A 17,953-nucleotide genomic window follows, 5' to 3' on the forward strand; every position below is an offset into this window, starting at 1 on the left:
CAGCCCACCTAACAAGCGTGTCAGGGTCCCTCTGGATGGCATTCCTTCCCTCCAGTGTATCAACCGAACCACACAGCTTGGTGTCATCAGTAAACATGCTGAGGGTACACTCGATCTCACTGTCTGTCTTGTCAACAAAGGTAGTGAACAGTGCCAGTCCCAGTACTGACCCCTAAGGAATGCCACTCTCACTGGTTTCTACTTGGACATCAAGCTGTTGACCGCTGCTTTCTGAGAGTGACCAGCCAGCCAGTCCAACCATGCTGCTTCTACAGTCCAAAGTATGTTGTGCAGGACAGTGTCAAATGCTTTGCAGAATATTTAAAAAAATAAAAAGGAAACTGTCTCTGAAAATCAGGAATAGATAATCTATTTTTCTTCATTTTATTGCATCAGCACTTTGGAGATTTAGAGACCATAACTGAAAATAGAGCATTCTCACTTGAAGAAGCATTCACTGTCAAGTTTGCATTTCTGAAAACTTTGTTAAGTGAAGAACGTAAGATACTTTTGATTCGTATTGTGAGTGTGAATGTTAGGAGTTGATAAATAAAATCTCAATGTCTTCACTTTTAAAAATGAAGGAATATTTCAGTAAAAGAACACTTGCAGGGAAATTCTAGTGGGAATAAAAACTTTAGCTAAAATTTTAGACAGAGACACAATAAAGAAGGTGAGTAGAATTCTATTCTCCCTCACTTAAAATATCCTGTCCCATAGTTAAGTTATGCTCTTGGAAGCTTGCATGTATTGAGGACCGCATTGTACTTGCGTCTTTTCCTCCTAGAGAGAATTACTGTTTAAAAAAGGTCATTACCACCTTTTGGACCTATTCACAGAAAAGCAGTTCCATAAGCTTTTCTGAGAAAGAATGGAGAAAAAAACCCAACTTTGGAAGACAGAGGCGTGGAGGTATGTATATTCTAAGAGATTTTTTTATACCACTGTCCTCCTCAGCTTTTCCTGGCAGCAAACTAGTCATAGTGCAGTTGGCAAGCTTCACACTCAACATCCTGTTTGGTCTGGGCCATGCACTTAAGTTCATAGTGCTCTTTTTGTTGTATCCAAGGATCCAGGTATATCTGAACTGTTCTGTCACAGTTTCTCCTTCCCTTTTTAAAAGTATCATTTCCCTCTCTTGTAACAGTACAATGAAAGTGAACATACACTGGTTAGGAAGCAGTGATACATAGTGATCTCCAACGATTAGTGTTGAAATGCTCCTTCAGTGCCCACAATGCACAGTTGGGATCACATGTGGCCTGGTAACTCTGTCTTTTTCATCTTTTTCTGGCCACAAGCTTATGTTTCATTGCTTCAAATAACACCAAAAAGTTCAAACGGAGTCTCAGAGCCTAGAATAATTTCTGACCAAGCCAGGGCCTTCCCACAACATTCCAGCCAGTCCAGACTTACTTCTGGTGTGGAGCTTTATTTCTCACTTAGAAAAGAGTTTTGATTTCAGTATTTGTTCCAGTTTCTAGTTGCATCCTTGTAATATTCATCAATCCTTTGCTCTGAAGCTTGGAATAAAGACCAGCTGATTTTCTTTTCCACAGTCGCAAACAGGGAAGTAATTAACCCTTCCCATAACTACTTCTGAACTCCCAATATTTGGGGACCATATACCTCATGATTGTGCCCTGTATTAGACATTGCCCTGTCTGAAGTACAGGATACATACTTGGTTTTTTTGCTCTAACCTCAGTTACATAGTGCTAAAGACACCATAATATGGTTGCCTCCTTAGAAGTCGCAGTGTTTTAAACTTAATTGGGAGAAGCTGAATTTACAGGTAGCAGAGAGTGTTCCGAGAGAGTGGGAGGGAAGGCAGGCAGGCAAGAAAAAAGGAAGAAGGGAAGAAAACGTCCTGTGTGCTTGCAGAATATCAATTTGCCCTTTCGCAGCTTGTAAATAAGGAAATAATAGGGGGGTTTGCAACAGCTGGTAAGGTTTCATGCAAACCTTGGTTTCTCTGTCAGAATAAAAACAACGTTGACTGTTTTTTGACTCAATTAGTCAGCTGTGGAATAAGAAAAGATAATATACAGTTCTAGCCCTGTGAGTCAACCGTGAACGTAACAGAACAACACAAGTAGTTATCGAAGTGCGTGTGTTAAAGCTTCCTTTGAATTTTCCACTGAAGTTTGCTTGTACCAGCATTGCGTCACAAATGGTTAATCTCGCAAATAACTGACTTACCATACTGTGTGAGAGAGAGACTTTGTCAGTGAAAGCTTTCCACCCATTCTCAGACCCTTGCAGACACACGTACTGTTTTCTGAAACCCACCGCAGTCACTACTCCGATGAGTAGAGCCAGGAATAAATGTGGTACTCCTCACCAGTCTCTGTGTCAGACTCTTGAGCAGCAACTCAGCTCCAACTCACCACAGCTCCAGTTCAGGCATTCACATCATCTCATGTTTGATTGCAATCACATTGTCATTGCTGAACTTGACATATTACTGAGAACAGAATTTTCCTAGCTTGCTGTTTTAATGACATTACACTTCTATTAATATCTAATCTGCTGATTCTTTATATTCTGTTAGATCAAAAAGATGGTTGTCATCTTCAAGGCCATTTAAAGCATGTGTCCTGCTTCCTGTCTTTTCTCATTCAGTACCAAGAGGTTAATTCAAGCCTCCAGTGACAAGCTTCATCTCATGCTTCTCAGATTTTTCAAACATGCTTTAATGAATTACAATAATAGTATTGTGTGTACATACAGTTTTAATGAAAGCCTAGAACTTGTAAAACTAGGCCAATTCAAAATTGGGTTTATGTTTCTGCTTTCTCTGTAATTGACATTCAATTTTTGTCCTGCTTTTGTAAGAGAATTTTTGTTTAAGCAGAGAAGCGCAGTGGGAGGCTAAGACACAGATTTGAAGCAAAGAAGGTGCTCTCACTTATTACTGTGAGGTTTTCATGAAAATGTGAAACTGTTCTAGGATTTATTTTTTTAATAGAAGACATGCTTTCATGTAGTCAATACAACTATTTAATGAAGAAAAAAAGTCTTTGTGCCATCTTTCTGTCAGATGGGATTGTTCCTTTCTCAACAGAAAGGGAATAATGCTCCTTAGTGCTTATAAAATATGTCTTCATCACTTTGTAAAGTGGAAAGCAAAAGTATTTGTGTTTGCAAGTTTTGCCACCAAAACTGAGTATTCTAACCATGCCTACTGGATACAAAGACATTCTGATCTCAAGACAGGTTTGCCCTCATATAAATGCACCAGTTTCAGCAGAATTATTTATATGTGATTTATATAGAGGACCAAACCCAGCTGACATCGCTACATAATATTGTATTAAGAAGGATGAAATACCATTGGTTTTGCTCAAGAACACAGTTTTCATCATTCTGTTCCATTATTGTATAAAAATGGTAGGAGCATACTTTCTCGTATCTTTCTCTTAACTCTGTTTAAAAGATGGGTCTGAAATAGCAAAAGCTTATTCTCTTGTTAATACAAAGCTATACAAGCCTGTTATTTATCAACATGACTATCAACAACTGCTTTTGTATTTCACTGTGTATCTGTGTAGCAGGTGTAGTTCTGAACCTATTGGAGTTAACACAAAAATGCTGATCTTTGAACACTTCAGTAAATGTTTCTCCTGAATTCAGCTGTAACAGTTATTTTGCTCCTTCCTAGTAGCTGGTGCAGTGCTGTGGTTTTGGCTTTCAGCCTGGGAGCAATGCGGATAACACTGATGTTTTTGGTTGTTGCTCAGTAATGTTTACTCTGACCAAGGACTTTCTGAGCCTCTCATGCTCTGCCAGTGAAGAGGGGCATAAGAAGTCGGGAGGAAGCAAAGACAGAGCACCTGACCCAAAGTAGCCAAAGTGGTATTCCGTACCACAGCACCTCGTGCCCATTATATAAACTGGGGGGGTTACCAGTGACTGATGAACAATTGTATAGAACATCACTTCTGTTTATCCTTTTCCTTTTCCCTTTTTTAGTTTTATATTCTCTGCCCTTATTATTTCCTGTATCGTTATTGGTGATAGCAGTAGTGGTTTGTGTTATGCCTTAGTTACTGGGCTGTTCTTATCTCAACCCATGGGAATGACATTCTTTTGATTCTCCTCCCCATCATTTCGGAGCCGGGGGGATGAAAAGGGGAGGGAGTGAGTGAGCAGCTGCGTGGTTCTGAGTTACTGGCTGGGCTTAAACCATGACAATGTTCTATTAATAATGCAAGAATTGCTGAGCAGACTGGTTTGCTCATGTGTGTCAGTAGCACTCAGCATGTTTATTTATTGTAGAATCAAGTTCCATACTGGCAGGATATTTAAAAACATTCCTCATCCACCTTGTTTTGCTTATCCAGAGCAAAAGTAATTCCACTGGAACTAATGGGATTTCCTGTGTTCGGAATTTAGGTACATATCCAAGTTTCTTAAATAACTGCTGGAAGCACATTGAAGTAAACTGTGGTATTTGCAGCCCTCTTGAGAACAAATATGCTACCCAAGACTGGAGTTGATGCGTTATTAATCTCAGTCTTTTCCAATGAAAATTCTCACACTAGAAAAAACAAACGCAAATGTTTAATGGCCGAATATGAGCAAGCGTACTTCATTAGGCTAAATTTCAGAGAGCTTAAGGACATATATGTCATCCTTGCTACACATGAGAACTAATCAGTCTCAGAAGTACACGATTTCCATTACATTTTGAAGGATTCGTATTTCTTTGTCCATTACTAAGCAGATTATAAGAAGCTTTCCTTTACGGTGTTGTTGGTTTTTTTTTAATTTAGTTTTAATTTTAATTAGCTCCTTCAATGCTGTTATGAAATATCATCACCATTAAAATACCCGATTAATATCCAGGGTATTTCCAGAGTCTGATAACTAATGTATCACCAACAACATAGCCAGTCCCACTGACACAACAGTTTCTATTCTAACACTATTTCAAATCAAGAAAGTTACTCCCTATCTTAGAACTAAAATGCAAATGGAATACACAACACTAGCTTTTAATGAGAAAGACTATGCTATTTATTAATGTAATAACTGCTTTAACATTGTGATCATTTATCATCTCAGCCACACAGAAAAGTATACAGTTCCTTAAACATACATTGATATGTTTACTTACAAAATTGCGTATCATATGTATATGTTTATATACATACATACAATATTTTATATTTACATAAATTCAAACTGCATATTATGTGGTGACTTTCATTTCTTTGTGCACCCAGGTTGTCAGTATTACTAAAACTGTGTCAGAGAAGGCACTACTATGCCAATGTGGACAATCAATGTAAATCAATTTACATACATTGGGAAATTGTAGAATCATAGACTAGTTAGGGTTGGAAAGGACCTTATATGTAAAATGATAAAACCCTGGGTAAAGTCTTACACTAAATAAAGTGGGTTTCTATAATTATATTTATCTGTTGACAGAGAAACTCTGTGTTTAAAAAGGCAGTTTCACAGAAAAGTCCTAGCTTTTAATTTAGCAACATCCTTTATATTCACTGTTTTCCTCTGTATGGGTGTTCTGACAAAATTTGGTTTAGTTGTGGAGAATTACAGGAAGATATAGCCTTCCATTGGAACTTGAAATAGCGATCTCACTTTTCAGATACAATGCTGTCAAAGGCTTAAAACAAGTTTAAATTCTATCAACTTGGGTGAGCTGTTGGGAATACAGACTCCCAGTTCGGAAAGGGAACATTTAAAAATATTTGTATGTTTCAGTTTAGATCCCTTCCAAGCAGTCACACCTTTGACTCAGCAATTAAATATAACTGGTCTTGTTTTCTTAGATTCTGTAGCACCTACACATCTCAGGGATCGGAGAATAAGACGGCACACTTGCAAGTCAGACCAACTCAATTAAAACGCATAAAATGCAGTTTACTTATTCTAACAGAGATCACTGGTGTGCATTTTTTTGCCAGTAAGAATACATTGGGAAATACATAAAAGCCTGCTTCTCAAAAATACTTTTTCTTCAAAACCTCTTCAGAAATCTAGTCACTGTGTTATCATTCCTTCTGAGTCACCCTCTTCAAACACCTTTCACCATGCCCAGAGAATCTCTTGTAGGCAGAATGTATTTAACTCAAAAGTACAAAGCAATTATTTGTTGTTTAACACATCAAAGGCAGTTAAGATTAACAAGTTATCAGGCAAAGCACTAATATGCTTATCAATCCCAAGGTAAGATACACGGAGTCTTTGCTGGCTAGATAATTGTGAAGCAGGTGGTGAGAGGTCAGATTCTGCTGCTGCTGGGAACGTTCATGTTGTTTCATGCTTTGTGTTGCCATTGCCATCTTTAGACTCCTTTAGTATGTTACAGCTCTTCACATTATTGTTTTATTGTTTTTCTTCCTGAATCCTTAAACTTTAAATTTGTGTTTCACCTTAATGTATCATTTATGGTGTTATGCTACAGGCTTTATCAAGTCTTTCTCTTAAACTTTAGGCTTTTTCTCAGGATTCTGAGCCAGAGTTACACATCTGGGCAATTGATCATTGCTAGGCCTTGTATCATACAGCTGAACCCTTAGGAGGAGGGGTTGGAGGCTGGAGAGGGTGGTATGCAGCAGCCAGGAAGCCACTGAGCTGAATGGGTACTTCTAAAAACCATAGGTATGAATTGCTGAGTACTTGTCTGCCTGCATGCTGATAAGTGATGTAAGAAGCTCAGCCTCTCCCTCCTCTGGCCACTCCCATCCAGGACCTCTCCTGCCTGGCCACTGGAGCCAGCCTGGTGCCCCAGGGACTCAGAGCCGGGACATAGAATCATAGAATCAGCAAGGTTGGAAAAGACCTAGAAGATCATTGAGTCCGATCATTACCCCAAGACTGCCAAGACCACCACTAAACCATATCACTGAGGGGCCTCATCTGCGTGGTTTGTGAACACTTCCAGGATGCTACCACTTTCCTGGCAGCCTATTCCAAGGCTTGAGCACCCTCTCTGTGAAGAAATTGTTCCTAATATCCAGTCTAAACCTTCCCTGGCACAGCTTGAGGCCATTTCCTCTTGTCCTATCGCTTCTTCCTTGGGAAAAGGGACCAACCCCCACCTCACTACAACCTCACTACATCCTCCTTTCAGGTCGTTGTGGAGAGTGATAAGGTCCCCCCTGAGCCTTCTCTTCTCCAGACTAAACACCCCCAGTTCCTCAGCCATTCCTTATCACACTTGTGCTCCAGACCTTTCACTGGCTCCATTGCCTTTCTCTCAACCCGCTCCAGCAGCCAGGCAGGTCACTTTGTCACAGAAGGAGATCAGGTTGGTCAAACAGGACCTGTTCTTCAGGAGCCTGTGCTGACTGAGGCTTATCCTTCAGTTTTCCCACATGTGCTTTACGGTCTCTCTTAGGATCATCTGCTCCATGACCTTCCCTGGCTGATGCTTTCCTGCTTGCAGGTTCAAACAGTGACGAGGCTACACGCCGCTCCCGTCCATCCTCACCTTCCCCACCGCCAGCACCTACACACATGACTCATATACAAGACAACTCTCAGACCGCCTCTTCAGTGGGCAGAGGCAGAAGGTCACAAGTTCAGGCACATACTCACTGTCTGCTCTCCAGGTTCACCAGCACACACATGTTTGTGGATCCCTTGATGACCAGTGTAGCCCCTCTGCCTGCCCAGCATGACTGCCTGGATCCTGGGTCCCCATATGAGCCCCACAGGGTTCCCAACTTGACAGCTGGTCCAGCTCGGTGCTTGCTGCAAACATACAGTATTCACACACTCGTCCCTCATGGTCTCCACATCACAAGTCCCCACCCAAGTGGCTGGGGATTCAAGACCCTTTCCAGTATCTCCTTGTCTTTCTTGTACTGAGGAGCCCAGCACTGGACACAGTACTCTCCACATGTGGCCTCACTGGGATTGAGCAAACGGGGGTTCACCTCCCTCAACCTGCTGGCCACATTCCTAATACACCCCAGGATACTATTTGCCCTCCTGGCTGCAAAGGGGACGCTGCCAGCTCATAATCAGCTTATCATCCACCAATACTCCCAAGTCCTGGTATTATTTATCTGTACCTTTTTAAGGAGGTTGTCAGTTTCTTTTGTTCTTCCTTTGTCTTTTAATCATTTATATCGTTCCTCATGGTGAAGAAAGCAACCTTATTGCTTGTGATGCACAATTTGCGTCAGTCGTGCTGCCGGTGACAGGGCAGTGCATTTCTCTGACTTGCATCATGCTTCAGAATTCTGCTGAATTATTATGCTGTCAGTAAAAAGAGAAAAAATAAGCACTGTTTTTCTATTTGGCGCAGAACAGTTTTACCTCCACTGATTCAGTGTCTCAACAAAACCCATATTTACAAGCCTTTGCAACACTTAAGTTCCTGAAAAGTCAAGAGTTATTTGAGTCACTCTTTTGGGATCTTCATGACAGTAATTTGTTTTCTGTGCTATTTTAACAAATACACACAACTCATTAGTTAGGGTCCTAATGTTTTCTATCACTGGATCAACAGATATTTAGTATTTGCTATTGTTATTATTTTACTTTACATGAGTGAACTAAGATTTGGATTTTGCTCACATATATTCAAATGCTTTAACAAGGAGTCTAAGTTGGTGGCCCTCTTGTCCAGTCTAATCAACAAACGTCTCTGATAGGCAACTCTGCCTATCTCGAACCTAAGGCGTACTGTAAAGAAGCCTTTTTCTTTCTCTTGATCCAGGATAGAACCTAGGGTGACTCAGTTGCCAATCATCAATAACATTAACAAACCAAACTCAGTGTTTTTTTCATTTGTATAATAGTTCTGAAAATATATTCCCCTCATTCACAGTCCTATGGAAAGTCCCATTTTTTTCCCCATCTTTTTCACATATTCAGAATCTTCCTGTCAGAAAGCTCTCCTTCCCCATTAATTCTGAAGGTACAGCCAGTTCAGAAGTGAGCTGATGCTTCGCCTCTATCCCACTCAGCTGCCAATCATTGCATGAACAGGAGTAGTATTTAAAGAAACAGGCTCCCAAGAAGCTTGATGGGCTACAGAAAGGAAAAAAAAAACAACCAAAAATCACTTTTCCATGTCAATAAAAGCTTTGAACCACCTTGAATCTTCTCTCACTCTCCATCTTGATTTGTTGTAACTTTCAACATTCACCATTAGACAAACCGGGAAAAATCTTGCTTTCTTAGGAATGAGGTATAAGTAGTACTGGAATGAGCCAAATGCTGTTCTTATGGCCCTGAGATTCACAGAAAAATAAATCAACAAAAAATAAATCAACAACAACTTTGGCAGGTATGAATTCAGTGACATGGCCAGCAGCAGGCTATAGAAAACCCTATTTTAGCTTCTGTTTTTCTCTCTTCTGTTTTGTTGTTTGTTTTGTTTGGGGTTCCCCCCCCCCCCCCCATTTATTAGATCATGTTAATGTTCAGAAAACTAGCAAGGGAAACTTTCTGTCCTATCCTTTGACTCACAATTATCTTAGTGCACCAAGTATTTTTTTCATCATGCACCAGCACCTCAGAAGGCAAGAGGAACTGAAGGACCATTCCACCATCAGAACACAGATGGGTTTGGTGCAGTAGAAAATTTTGCATTGCTGTACATCATGTTGTGCCTGTGCCAACAATGATGCCAACCTTGTATATGGAAAGGTGATAAGACTGGCTAAAAAAAGACACTGAATTTGCGTCAATGCATTCCTTTTACAGGCCTTTCAGCATCTGTAAACTTTCACTCAGTATTTGCAAGGTTTCTTCACAACTGTGAACAGTAATAACCTTTCTAAAGCAGAGATTCACTCTCTAAGCTTTTCAGGTTAAGAAAAGTCACATGAAAATGGAAGTCACAGATCAGAAGCACTTTAATCACGCAAACATAAGTCTTTGTGCTAATTAACCTATTTACACAGTATTCATGCAGGACGTTTTAAGAGAAACAGAATTACACAGATCTGACTGCTGTCAGTTGCATTTTCTGCTCATGTTGTCTCTAGTAATTTCCATTTTGCTTCACAGTTCTAAGTGAAAGCACTTCTTCAGTCTGTAGTGATTCTACAGCAATCGTTTGAATTACTTCTGTATTACTGCTTAAGTAAAAGAAAAGGTGAACAACTCTTGCACACGCAAGTCTTGCTGTTCATGAATGCATTGCTCTTATGAATGCATAGGCAGAGCCAAAGCGTTTCACAAGAAAGAAGAATCATCGTGGATGTCCGCAGCACAGCATGGAAGGGTGTGTGGCAGTTATAGGAGTGGGGTACCAGAATGCAGACCTTGCATGCCTAAGACCTGCAGGAAGCGTTCAGCTTCAGCTGATGCTGTGTGTGGTGCATGAAGCAGTTGCTTGTTGGAAAGGGGCACTAACAACTGTTAGAACAATCACAGGTTGGATTTTGTGGACAAAGCATTCTATCTACATTGTGTCCACAGATCAGGCAAGGATTTCTATTCAGTCTTAGTCAAGCACGCATCTGCTGTCAGCATACAATAACATATGCTGCCTTATGAATCAGCATCAATGGAAGTGCTGAGAGAAAGCACTCAACCCCTCATGAAAATCATAAAGCAGAAAAGGGAAGGCAAACAGTAACAGTAAAAGCCAGGATGGAGACAGCCCATTAATGAATAGCAATAGTGGTGGGTCAAGGTAGACTTAAATATTTTAATTAACCTGAAACCATTCCGTGTAAAATTCGCATCAGATCAAGAGAAAATCTGTACTATAGCATATTAAGATCCAGTGAGCTACAGCTCCAAAGGAAGTGGCACGGTGTCTTTGCTCTGTGCAGGGAAACTGTCTAATTTTTCCTAACTGAGATATGAAAGTGCCAAATGTGGGGCTTCTATTCAATGTAGGTGCCTGTTTGATGGTAGTTCTGAGGTGTCACTGCACTGTGTAAATCAGTGTGTTGATTTTCTCTGGCACTTCAGCTGAGGAACTGCTGTTCCTCAGTCTTGTTCTCCTTTCTGTCCATATCTATCCTGCAGAGGTTAAAAAGTAGTAATGGATAAACATGGATACTTCTTAGATAGAGACCTGCTCTAGAGCTGAACTACATCTGGAACTACACTGAAGTGTAGATCAAAAGCTTGGCTAGGACATGGAGTAAGTGATCAGTTAGATTTTTTTTTCCCCTCCTCCATCCTAAAGCTCAGCAAAGCCTACAGAATATAACGTCTTTTTAGAACTGTTGTGAAACATCTGGAGTTCAATGAGAGGGGTAGAAAAAGGCTGGGATATTAGATGCAAAGTGACTTTCAGGGATCAGTGCATTAGACAGCTGATAAGCAGAAGAGGGCTTCAATTAAATTTTCTGCTAATTTAAGAAAGTAACTTGTACAGATAGAATACTCCAGTTATTTTGTTACTAATTAGCCTCTAAAAATAGCAAAGCTCTACTTTTTCATGTGAATTTTAGCTGTCTATTACTGAGAAAAGGCCTAAAAATAACTGGGTTTATAGTTGTTAGCACTTTCTGGTTCTTGTTCTGTATCACTAGAGGGTCAGACAGGATGATGCTGCAGTGGAGAAGAGGCTGTCCAGTGGCACAAGTACTTCCCCTATATGAAACACATCATGAACAGTGATAGTGGGGGCTATAGTAGTGTATGTGTCCCTTTTCATGCACTTCCCAGGGTTTTATAATGTAGCTTTGAAGTACCAAGGTGTTTTATGTTTCCTTTCCCCTTTGTGTCTATCTTGAGGAGTTTCTCATAAGGAAGTATAGAATTAATTATTTGTACATCACTGGAACCACGACTGTGTTTAGCAAGGCAGGCGCTTAGGCAGCAGCAAAGGCAGTAGTATCATCCAGGAAGAAAATAAACAATGGAAAAGTTCGCACTTCTCTGGCATCGTAGCTTCGTAACTCTTTATGCAATGATCTGCAACAAACTCTTCCTCTTCACTGCCTTCAACTTTGATATTTTCAGTACAGGCTTCTATAACTTCTGCTGCTATTTCTAAAACAAGCTGTGCCTTGTGATGTGAGGCATTTTAAAGTAATCTGGCACATGAATATCTCTCTTCACTTGGAGTTGAATAAAACCATCAGTCATGTTTACATTTCTGCTCACTGCTTCCAGATAACAGTAGCATGCCTTCCATAACTTACAGTTGACCACAAAGTGAAAACAACTGCTAACAAACCCCTAACAAAGACGGGGTTTCATGCCTCAGAAAAACTTGTCCTTATATATTTTTTTAACTTCATGTCATGTGTGTCCCCCCCCAAAAATAAAAAAAGGGCTGAATTGCCTAATCATCCTTAAAATACAGCTCATTACCTAGCGTTCTGACTAGAGAACCCTGAAGATTCTTATGCACCATTTATGGCTTTGTAGTCATGGTGATAAATAGTATGTAATTCAGAATTTACGTGGAGTTTGATCAGCTTACCTGGGTGACCCACCACACATTATGGAGGCTTCTTTTATAGGGCCTTGCAAGCTGAATGTCAGGCTTTGCAGAGAAGTGAAAGGGCAGTCTTTTTATTCTCCCTTATGAGGTACACTGTAGAAAAGAGGTATGAAGATGATGCTGATGAGTCCCTTCTGATGTACATAAAAGGGAACAGGCCAACAAGGGCAGAACAGTGAGAAACCTAGCTAGATCTTCCCGTCAGATAGTTCAACACATTTGTGCAAAGGCAGTCCTAGAAAACTGCCTTGTTATTTACTGAGCCCCACATTACAGAAGGAAAAAGAAAATAACAATATAGGTTTTGAGCTACTCCCAGGAAAACACAGTGTGAAACAATTTCTTCATCCTATTTGATTGCAAACGTATTCCATCTCAAAAAATGAGACAAGACTGTGTTGCAGAATACAAGGGGAAGGTCAAGACTAACAACTGTAGTTTAAACTAGGGCTGTTAACAGGAATATGACACCTTCACAACCTTCTCACTCTGCCATGCCAAACCTGAATGGGAGCTGGAAGTGGGAGTTTAGCCCGGGGACAGTACACTGTAGCTGAGTATTACTTGTTGGGATAGAATTGCTTGCCGGATCAGACCAGATGGGACATTATAATTTCAGTATCAGTGCAAGCAGCAAGCGTTTAGTGTTAACAATTATCAGTGCCAAATATAGAGGTGACTCTGCAATGAATGCACAGGAATGAAACTGATACAGTTTATTTTTAGATTCCTTGAGTTTGAGACCAATATTTTAAAATCAGATGTAAGACCTGAAGCATTTTATTAATGCAGAGACAGTTCATCCCCATGTGCAACTCCCTGAGAGGCAAATTGGAAATAAAATGACACTAAACTTGGAAAAGCTCTTTATTTCCCAGAGGCTATAGCCTAATTCAGATGAAAAAAATCTGTTAGCATCTTTTCCTTTATTTGTCACTTTCAACAATAGACAGGCAATAGATGTACCTCAGAACTTCCCTCTGAACTACCACAAAAGCTAAACCTCTAATAGCCCTGTTAGAATAACAGATTGTTTTTCATTCTTGTAAGTATGCTTCTTGATTGCTTTTGATCTAGAGAGTTTTGGATGTAGTGCTGCAAAGAGATCTGTCAAAACTCCTGAAACCCAGAAATCTCAGAAGGAAAATCAACATACAATATAGTTTATACCTGCCTGATTTTTTTTCTGGAAAATTGAATGGAAGAGCACGAAAAGAATCCCATGGTGATCAGTCAACTTAAGTGCTTCCTGGCCTTTAATGGCTATTTTAGGTGTTACGTGCACTTCAAATTTTGATAGAGTACCAATTATGTAACATATGGCTGATGATAGCATTCTTAGGTTTCAGTTGACCTCGGTTTTTAATTCTAAATTCCCATTATGATATCAGAGAAGTCTGTCTATGACAAATTGATCTGGCATTTCAGTCACTCCATGTAGAAACTTCAGAGCAGTGCTTCAGCAGTTTGAAGTGGCTGAAAAAGGCTTCGCTTCAAAGCAAGCAGTTTCAAGAACCAGTTCTCTCTCACAGTTTTCTTACATGGTCTATGTCTCATGTTTGTTAAACATTCTGTTTTCGGTCTTAGATGATACAGGTGTCAAATATGAATCAAGAGAGTGCATTCTACCTGTATGGAAATTTAGGTGTTGGAGATGCAATACACAAGAAGAAATGGAGTGGGTGAGGGAGTTTTAACAAATTACTCCTGCATCTCCCAGGAAACTAAATTAATGGATCACATACACCACACAGCTCCATACAGTGCTTTCTGCACATGCTAAGAGACTGTCAGATAGTATCAAGCTCTTTCAGATATTGTGAGCATTCTCAGACTTACCTCATCAATACATTACCTAACAAGTAAAGATCTGCTGTGAATCCTGTCCTTCTTGTTGGCAGCACTGTGTTCAAAATCCTTTGATTATGAGCTTTTCTTTGCAGGGAAACTATTAGTTTATTACAGCTCACCTCTCACAAAGATGTGGCAGTTTGTCATAAAAAGACACTAAAGGAAAAAACCTAGCTCTTAACTGCCTTGCGTCAATGTTTGGAGTCACCCACTTCAGCCAACAGTAACTTGCTATTACTCTGCACTAATGTGGGTATCTCCAGAAGAACATCAAGGAAAAAACCATTAAAGGAATTTACCAATTCAAAGCAAGTAAGTTGAAGAGCCAGGAAAAGAAGGCAGCTTATGATACCCCAGGTGTCTTTGGTCTTATTATCTCCTAGCTAGTTACAATAATATCACTGTGCTAGTCAGAGAGAGAAATTTTTTCTTTTAATGTTGCCTCTTAACAATATTCCGTGTTCTCCTAGGTTTGCCCCATACCATCCCAGCCTCCTCAGCCTACTGTTGTTCCAAAGCCAGTTCAATCTGTCATACATGTCCCATTGCAACCAAGCTGCCCAGGCCGAGGCAAGATGGCAAAACTCATCAATCCAGAAGAGATGACATCCAGGGATTATTACTTTGATTCCTATGCTCATTTTGGAATTCATGAGGTAATCTTATATTTATTTCATCATCACCATCATCATCATCACCATCATCACCATCATCACAATCATCATCATGTTATTAATCATAATAATGTTTCTTTGATTTGGTAGTTACTTACCCCATTTACCTTGCTTATGATTATATTCTTGTGACTTTCCTCAGAAGATCATATAATCTGGTTCAGTGCCAAAGATATCACCCACTTCTCTAGAGACCTGTATTCAGAACCTATGCCCCACTTACTTCCTTATAAATGCGTTCTCAATACAGTTTATATTAGCTGTCTGTACAGTGGTAATCTTCATCAGTAAATCAATCTAGTGTATTTATAAGGGCTGTAAACTAACACAAACACACATGGAAACTACCTTATTGCTAAGTTAGGTCTTTTGTTCTCTTTCATATTGGAGCACAGATCCCAGCAGAACAGCTGCTCAACTGATATGAGAAGCCAAATAATTTTATGACTCTTGACATGTTACTTGGATGAATGGGCTGCATTAGTGGGAATATATAGCCCAATAGCCTCCAATAAATACTCTCCTGGGAAGAACACAAAATACATGAGGTTTATATATTTGCCATCAGAATATTTACCGTCAGAAAGCTGACTGTAGACCAGTTCTAAAGAAGACACTAATACCTTATATTTACATTACATAAGAAGATGGGATCTTAAAGACTAGGGTGCAAAAAGGCCAACAATGTGAAATCAGTGGCACTTTTCACAAACCACTTAAAAACCAGTACCTGTTTCCATTACTCTAGTAATTGATTGTAGGGCATATACATAAACAGAAGATTTGTATCTACCAGTTGCATGTTGCCAGAGTAACATTCAGGAATTTCATCCAAGAATGGAAGAAGATGGAGGAGCAACTGAGTGGGAAGGAGACCTAAGGGAAATATTGAAGACACATCAGAAACTCAAATCAGATTGAGGCCTTGATGGAAAAAGCTCTGTAGGTCTCAGGGAGTGCAAGATGTACCTGAGACCTTTTGCTGAGGCTGTAAAGTGGGAGGTTGCCTTCTTGCCTGCAGAAGGTGTGCATTGACTGATAAAAAATCTGTGGTAACAGGTAACGGAGCTGCTAGAGGAGGTTAGCTGAATGGATCTTGTACTGTGACAAGTACAAGAGCCTAAATTCTCAACTATACTGAAAGGAAAAGCAGTTAGAGTCTGTACTTACCAGGTTTGGAAATGGAGACTCCTCCGACAGTGAAGGCTGGAAACTTGTAACTTCTGGCAACACCAGGAAGGCTCCTGATCCACCTGAACATCTCTACCTACAAAATAGGTTCACTGCCTTCATTGTAGATGAGGGATGGGAAGTTCTGTCCAATGAAGCATCAGAAATGGCTGGCCCTGAGCCATGCAGAAGCACTGGGAGAAAGCAACAAGTAGTGGAAGTCTCTCTCCTGCAAGGGACAGCGGCCCCCGGGATCTGCTCACCTGACCTGCTGTCTCAGCATTTGGATCAGGGACACTGGAGAGGCTGCTAACATATATCCAGCCCTTAGATCAGCTTTGGATTGCTAGTGCTGCTCTTCTACATGAACACCAATGAGACTTGGAGCATATAAAGTGTGACTACCCAACTCTTGGGATGATGATCGCGCAAGGTGTGCCAGGTGCTTTTTTGCCTCAATTGTACCAGTGAAAATAAGGACTTGAGCAGGAGTGCTCCTGCAGGTCCACAAGTGATTGTGAAGCTGGTGTCAATGACAAGTTTTCAGCTTTTATGTGTATGGCACTTTCTTTGAGGGTGGAGGTCTGCCAGGAAGATATGGAATGCACCTGACAAAACAGGCCAAAACTGTCTTTGCCAACAGTTTGGCTAAGCTGCTGAGGAGATCTTAGCTGAGAATGATAGAGGGTGATCACCCACAGTCACATGGGGAAGTTGCAGACTGAGATTGTAAGCAAAAAATGTGGTGATGGAGAACACCTCATAGCCAGTCAATAAAGCAGAGCAGAAGGGGCCCACTCCAAGTGTAAGCACAGAAAAAAGGAAGTACGAAGAGGCAGCATTATGGGGGAAGGTCTCATAGCTTTTCTGGAAAATCAGTATGACAGAAAGGTTCTCTGAAGTGCCTGTACACTAATACATGCAGCCTAAGAATTGTACAGGAGGAATTAAAAATCAGTGTGCAGTTGCATGGCTACAATCTCACAGGGATCATGTTGATCCCTGTGAGATTGCTCACGTGACTGGAATGTCAGAATGGCTGGATTCAGGATGTTTAGGAGGGACAGACTGGGAAGGTGAGATGGCAGACAGAACAACGGAATGCATGGGACAGATGATGAGCTTAGGGGTTAGGTTTAAATGGCAGACTGAGATGGTTGACAAGGTTGTGGTTGTCTGCTACAGAACACCAGGAAAAAGAAGTAGATGAGGTCTTCTTCAGACAAGTGAAAGAAATCTCATGTCTGCATGGGACATGAGTCTGATTTTTGGTCCATGGGAGGCTTTAATCACCCCAGCATCTGCTGAAAGGCAACTGAACAGGACATAAGCAAACCAGGACATTTTTAAAGTACATGGTGATAAATTCCTGGCACAAATGACCTGAATCAGTGGGAGAGAGGTGTGTACTCTGCTGGTACTGATACTTACTAAAAAGAATGAACCATCTGGGGATGTGATGGTCTTGGCTGCAGTTACCATGAGATGAAGCTCAGGATCCTGAGACTATGGATGCTCTCTCAAGGTCTATGCTGTTTGTCTTGTTGACAGCCCTGGATTTTAGGAGAGCAGCCTTCATACTTTTCAGGGGTCTGCTTGGAAAAATCTCATGGGAGATATATTTATATACATTGATATACATTGATAAGATCCCCATCATCCCTCTCTTCGCCAGGCTGAACAATCCTCCCTCTCTCAAATGTCAGATTCTCCGATCCCTTAATCATCATCATGGTCTGTGACTGGATCTGTGACAACATCTCTTGTCCTGGGGAATCCAGAACTGGACACAGGACCCCAGATATGGTCTCACGAGTGTTGAACCACCTCCCTTGACCTGCTGGCAATGTTT

General features: G+C 40.6%; 1 protein-coding gene across 3 annotated transcripts in view; it reads left to right on the forward strand.

Moving 5' to 3' along the window:
* The window catches only part of PRMT8 (protein arginine methyltransferase 8), a 58,671-nt gene that overhangs the window by 11,301 nt on the left and 29,417 nt on the right, over positions 1–17,953 (forward strand). For all 3 annotated transcript variants that reach the window (XM_061360704.1, XM_061360714.1, XM_061360724.1), the window contains exon 2: positions 14,728–14,913. In XM_061360704.1, the coding sequence (XP_061216688.1) occupies positions 14,728–14,913 (186 nt within the window). The remainder of the gene's footprint in view (positions 1–14,727; positions 14,914–17,953) is intronic.

This window comes from Neopsephotus bourkii, unplaced genomic scaffold (assembly GCF_033783945.1).
Source record: "Neopsephotus bourkii isolate Nb327-2 ecotype Australia unplaced genomic scaffold, CSIRO-AGI_Nbou_v1 NB_107, whole genome shotgun sequence".
In the NCBI taxonomy this organism is placed as follows: Eukaryota; Metazoa; Chordata; class Aves; order Psittaciformes; family Psittacidae; genus Neopsephotus; species Neopsephotus bourkii.